Raw genomic sequence first — 6,737 nt, forward strand, 5'->3', positions numbered from 1 at the left:
TTTTCTCCCCTTACAGTGCACAAGAAGTCTCAGTAGATGCAGTTTTTACACCCAGCTAGACACCCCAAGCACAACTAACAGCCAGTGGAAACATCAAGTGATTATCTTTAAATATGCTTGTCAGGGACCTATGAAAAGAGCTATGTATGTCCATAACTTAGAAGATGGCTCAGCGTTAGCGTGGTTGAGAAATGCTTTGCTCTAATATAGTACGGAGTACCTTATCTAAAAACATCTGTCATACTTTGTCATAGCTGATAGGAATTTTGTGCTGCAGGTTCGGTAAATGACTGCCATTCAGAGCCAGTGGATTAGCAATCAAGAGAGTGATATATAAAGATTTTCTCCTTCCCATCCTAATTCCTTGTTTCCACCACCTCCTTTCAGGATGAACCTTGGCAGTGGTATGACACAGCCAAGAGCTGTACCACCCTGCTGAACCCAGGAGTGTGTTTTAAGTTTGGCTTCAAAATGTTGCATATTTCAATCCCATATCAAAGCCCCATGATGATTCAGTCTGAACTAGGATAGTGTCGCAGTAGTGAGGGATGTGCTGACCTAGTTTGAAGGGAGGGTGGTCTAGTGATATAAAGTGCCCGAATAGATGTCTGGAAACTCCCAGCCCAGCTACTGGCTTGCTTGTATGACCTTTCCATGATTTCACTTTCTGACCTGCAAAATGGGGATAGCTACCTCACAGACAGACAGTCTGAATTCATGAATGGCCTCATCCCAATCTTACTGAAGTTGTTTGGAGTCACAGCAGGCCCGAAGTGCCTTTCATAGCCTTGAAATGGAACTAGACTTACAAGTCAAATGTTTGTAAAGTGCTTTACGACCATTTGACAGAAGAGGGTTTAAAAGTGCAAAATATTTTGTGTTCTGATAGAATATTGCAAAAAAGACATCTTTCCTGCCTCCGGCTGTACATTGGTCTTTCCTGCTGTCTGCCTGTGAGGGATCTGTTTTGCTCCCAATTCTTGGGCTTTGTGTTTTGGTTAGTGAGTTGGAAACTGTGGCCTGTTCTCCTTCATATCATTGCAGATAAGTAAATACTGGGAAGTTAATTTTTAAAAGCTTGCAGAGTGGGGTGATAACCCAAGAGCTATGCAACTGGCTTGATAAACAGACTGAAGTGGATCTAGCTGTTGAAACTGTAACAAGTGAAACGTGGCTACTATGAACTAAGAGAAGATAAAACAGCCATTGCATATATGCTGCTTTTTGTTTTTTGATTACCTTTCACTCTGCATGAACTACATGAACAGATTTGGATTAACTCCTAGCGAATTTGACAATGGCTTTTCTTTTAAGTCTGAATTTCAGTGTAAGGGTACATATACACAGCAGAAAGACACCCTCTCCCCCTGGCAGCAAGTCTCAGAGCCTTGCTCGACTGACTCTCAGGTTTGCGCTGCAGGGTTAAAAATAGCCATGTAGACATTCAGGATCGGGCTGGAGCCCAAGCTCATAAACTCAGCAAGGTGGGGAGGGTCTGGAGGCTAGGCTCTAGCCTGAGCCCAAATGCCTACACTGCTATTTTTAGCCCAGTAGCATGAGCTCCATGAGGCAGAGTATGTTGAGCTGGGCTTGGAGACTCACTGCCGTTGGGGGTTTTCTGTTGCGTAGACATACCCTAAATGGGATTAGGGCCTGAGTACTTCTAAATCTGGGTTAATCCTATCTGAGACACGTGGGGCAAATGGGTAGAACATCATCTTGGTCCTCGGTGCATCTTAGTGAACATTTCCAACGCTACCACTTGTAACTGCGAACAATTCAGTATGTTGTGGCGTCATGAGCAGTAGGATATTGAAATGGGAGGGCAGAACTTCATAGAATCATGAGCAACAAGAAGCGTGGGTTAATCTAAAGAACAAATCCTGCCTGACACACTTGATGGCTTTTTAGTAGAATTATAAAACTAGAGAATAAAAGTGTTGTAGTATGTGTGATATAACTGGGCTTTAGTGGCACATTTGCAATGTCTGTCCAAAATTTACAAAAATAATTCAAATAGACTTGGAGAAGAACAGGTTTCAGAGTAGCAGCCGTGTTAGTCTGTATTCGCAAAAAGAAAAGGAGTACTTGTGGCACCTTAGAGACTAACAAATTTATTTGAGCATAAGCTTTCGTGAGCTACAGCTCCCTTCATCGGATGTATTTGGTGGAAAAAGCAGAGGGGAGATTGGTATATACACACAGAGAACATGAAATAATGGGTTTATCATACACACTGTAAGGAGAGTGATCACTTAAGATAAGCCATCACCAACAGGGGGGGGGGAACCTTTCATGGTGACAAGCAAGGTAGGCTATTTCCAGCAGTTAACAAGAATATTTGAGGAACAGTGGGGAGTGGGGTGGGGGGGAGAAATAACATGGGGAAATAGTTTTACTTTGTGTAATGACTCATCCATTCCCAGTCTCTATGAACAAGAGGCTACTAGGCAGCTCTCCAACACCACTTTCTACACGCCATTACCCTCTGATCCCACTGAGAGTTACCAAAAGAAACTATAGCATTTGCTCAAGAAACTCCCCGAAAAAGCACAAGAACAAATCCACACAGACACACCCCTAGAACCCCGACCTGGGGTATTCTATCTGCTACCCAAGATCCATAAACCTGGAAATCCTGGACGCCCCATCATCTCAGGCATTGGCACCCTGACAGCAGGATTGTCTGGCTATGTAGACTCCCTCCTCAGGCCCTACGTTACCAGCACTCCCAGCTATCTTCGAGACACCACTGACTTCCTGAGGAAACTACAGTCTATTGGTGATCTTCCTAAAAACACCATCCTAGCCACTATGGATGTAGAAGCCCTCTACACCCACATTCCACACAAAGATGGAACAGTATCCCCGATAATGTCACGGCTAACCTGGTGGCTGAACTTTGTGACTTTGTCCTGACCCATAACTATTTCACATTTGGGGACAATGTATACCTTCAAATCAGCGGCACTGCGATGGGTACCCGCATGGCCCTATAGTATGCCAACATTTTTATGGCTGACTTAGAACAACGCTTCCTCAGCTCTCGTCTCCTAATGCCCTTACTCTACTTGTGCTACATTGATGACATCTTCATCATCTGGACCCATGGAAAAGAAGCCCTTGAGGAATTCCACCAGGATTTCAACAATTTCCATCCCACCATCAACCTGAGCCTGGACCAGTCCACACAAGAGATCCACTTCCTGGACACTACGGTGCTAATAAGCGATGGTCACATAAACACCACCCTATATCGGAAACCTACTGACCGCTATTCCTACCTACATGCCTCTAGCTTTCATCCAGATCATACCACACGATCCATTGTCTACAGCCAAGCGCTACGATATAACCGCATTTGCTCCAACCCCTCAGACAGAGACAAACACCAACAAGATCTCTATCATGCATTCCTACAACTACAATACCCACCTGCTGAAGTGAAGAAACAGATTGACAGAGCCAGAAGAGTACCCAGAAATCACCTACTACAGGACAGGCCCAACAAAGAAAACAACAGAACGCCACTAGCCATCACCTTCAGCCCCCAACTAAAACCTCTCCAACGCATCATCAAGGATCTACAACCTATCCTGAAGGACGACCCATCACTCTCACAGATCTTGGGAGACAGGCCAGTCCTTGCTTACAGACAGCCCCCCAATCTGAAGCAAATACTCACCAGCAACCACACACCACACAACAGAACCACCAACCCAGGAACCTATCCTTGCAACAAAGCCCGTTGCCAACTCTGTCCACATCTATTCAGGGGACACCATCATAGGGCCTAATCACATCAGCCACACTATCAGAGGCTCGTTCACCTGCGCATCTACCAATGTGATATATGCCATCATGTGCCAGCAATGCCCCTCTGCCATGTACATTGGTCAAACTGGACAGTCTCTACGTAAAAGAATGAATGGACACAAATCAGACGTCAAGAATTATAACATTCAAAAACCAGTTGGAGAACATTTCAATCTCTCTGGTCACTCGATTACAGACCTAAGAGTGGCTATCCTTCAACAAAAAAGCTTCAAAAACAGACTCCAATGAGAGACTGCTGAATTGGAATTAATTTGCAAACTGGATACAGTTAACTTAGGCTTGAATAGAGACTGGGAATGGATGAGTCATTACACAAAGTAAAACTATTTCCCCATGTTATTTCTCCCCCCCCACCCCACCCCCCACTGTTCCTCAGATATTCTTGTTAACTGCTGGAAATAGCCTACCTTGCTTGTCACTATGAAAGGTTTTCCTCCCCCCCCCCCCCCCCCCCCCGCTGCTGGTGATGGCTTATCTTAAGTGATCACTCTCCTTACAGTGTGTATGATAAACCCATTGTTTCATGTTCTCTGTGTGTGTGTATAAATCTCCCCTCTGTATTTTCCACCAAATGCATCCGATGAAGGGAGCTGTAGCTCACGAAAGCTTATGCTCTAATAAATTTGTTAGTCTCTAAGGTGCCACAAGTACTCCTTTTCTTTTTGGAGAAGAACAGTATCATCTGGAGTGAAAACTAGCTGAAAGACTACAAACAAAAGAGACAAGGTGGGTGAGGTAATATCCTTTATTGAACCAATGTCTGTTGGTGAAAGAGAAAAGCTTTTGAGCTACACAGAGCTCTGCCTCAGGTCTTGTTAAATGAGAATGTAGCGTTGAAGGAAGAATCCAATGGCTGGTGTAGAGTTTCGATAAAATAATGAAGACATAACCATGTTAATCTGGAATAAGGTGATAACCTAGGTGATGTGAGGATCAATAAACACCACAAAAGGACTCTGATTGGAAAAACAGACAAAAAATGACAAACCGATTAGAAAAATGCCAACTAATGCTTTAAACCCAAATATTCAGCGAGCAGAAGAAAGCAGAGAAGTCGTAATGCTGAAGAGACCTGGGTGTGATGGGAGACAGCAAATTAGGTAGGGGTTTGTAGTGCGTTGTGGGAGCTTTTTGTACAAATATGTCACAGAGTAAGGAGGTAACACTCAGGTGTACCTGCGTTCATTTCTGGGCACCTTGATCCCAAAAAGATATTGACAAATTTAGAAGGGAGTAAACAAGAGGAACAGAAATGATCATAGGGCTGGGAGTATTGATGGTTTTTGAATAGAGTTGAATCATTTGTTTTTTGGCAAACTAAGGTTGGAACCATCTACAAGTATATATGACGGGTATAAATGCTAGTAAAGGGAAAGTTACTTAGTTGTCTACAAGGGTAAATAAAGGCTAGATTGGAGTCCATAACATTTAGAGATGGCATTCACTTTCAGGCCACAGGTGAGGCTGTTGAAGGAATATTGTGGGAACTTCACTCTTACTGTATTCTGTGTATTGAGCTGTGAATAAATACAGCATTCTTTCAGAGCCAGTAACGTCAATCATAAAACACAAGTGTCTGAGAATAAACTAGGCTTTAAGCAGTTGCAGCCAATCAGATCTAATCAAACTATATTCATGATTAGTGTTTGAATGTTGCTGATTGTTGTTTTTGTTCTAGAATCCTCTGCAGATGAAAGGAACGAAGGAATAACTGAAGGAAGCCTACCTCTAGCCCCCAAACATTGCTTCCATGTTTTGGGACGAAGGAACGTTGTTTCATCTGGAGAGCTCAGAATTGAGGAGCCTGCAAGCCTGTTCTCAGTTTTATATGTACAACATATTTTTCCAGATAATTCCTGTTTGTGAAATCTTGAGTCTCAATCTTTGAAAATAAGGTTAAACTCTGCTGTAGAAAAGGAGAGACTGCCCCTTGGGCTTTATTCTCTCTCATTACTGGAGCCCTGGATTATTCACAGAAGCGGATATTTACTTTATTTTGAAGCAGACTTTCTCAGTCTTCTCCGACCTCTTCCAAGTTTTGGGCTGCTCAGAGGAAATACGTAAATAAAAGTAGGATGCCATGGAATTTGTATTTACGCAGATTGTTCATAGAATAATTATGTTTAAAATTTGGTTTTGTTTTGAAAAAATAAACAGATCTCTGGGAAATAATCCTAGCAGGACTGGTCCCAATTTATTGTCCAAGGGTGATCTTTTATTTAAAAAAAAAAAAAAAAAAAAAAAGGGAGGGGGGCAAGCTAAAGTGAGGAATCAGAATTTGAAAACATGATTTGGTTTGTTGTGCCAACTTGCTGCTTCACTTGTTAGATAATACAATGTGTTATGCTTTATGAACATTCTTGTGCATATTGATGCTGAATTCCAAGTTACTTCAGAATATACCCCTTACCTTTTCCTCTTCCCCCATGTATCAGATCTCCCCACTTTAGTTCTTGTAGATTTCCCTTTGGAGAAAAACATGCACATTCCCTGAATTGTTTTGAATGGTTATGCCTTGCAGAGTGACTGAGTTGTTAAATGTAGATTTGAATGCATGCTAATGAACAACATACAGCAAATACAAAATCAGTAAGAAACCTTACAAAAATTCCATGGAAGGGGAAACTGGCAAAGCAGAACGTACTGCTCTCACCCTGTATGTCCCAGCTCATGCCCTCTAGACATTGCACATCAGTGGTAAGGAAATGAGCAGGATGTGAAGGAGAATCACCCCTGGTGAATGCATATTCCAGAGACTGTTTGCCAAGAAAGAAACCACTTGAGCTTTCTTAACCTGTTTTTCTCCACCTTCTGGCTCTTGTATTCCACATGAGCAACAAACTTAACTGTTATTGACTGACTTAAAAACCAGGAAGCAAAGATAGTACGCTGGTAAGTTA

General features: G+C 42.6%; 1 protein-coding gene across 2 annotated transcripts in view; it reads left to right on the forward strand.

Moving 5' to 3' along the window:
* The window catches only part of FKBP6 (FKBP prolyl isomerase family member 6 (inactive)), a 50,710-nt gene extending 44,701 nt beyond the window's left edge, over positions 1-6,009 (forward strand). For both annotated transcript variants that reach the window (XM_038375774.1, XM_038375775.1), the window contains exon 9: positions 5,516-6,009. In XM_038375774.1, the coding sequence (XP_038231702.1) occupies positions 5,516-5,548 (33 nt within the window). In that variant the 3' untranslated portion in view covers positions 5,549-6,009. The remainder of the gene's footprint in view (positions 1-5,515) is intronic.
* The last annotated feature ends 728 nt before the right edge of the window (positions 6,010-6,737 follow it).

The sequence above is a fragment of the Dermochelys coriacea genome, chromosome 17, assembly GCF_009764565.3.
Source record: "Dermochelys coriacea isolate rDerCor1 chromosome 17, rDerCor1.pri.v4, whole genome shotgun sequence".
Taxonomy (NCBI): domain Eukaryota; kingdom Metazoa; phylum Chordata; order Testudines; family Dermochelyidae; genus Dermochelys; species Dermochelys coriacea.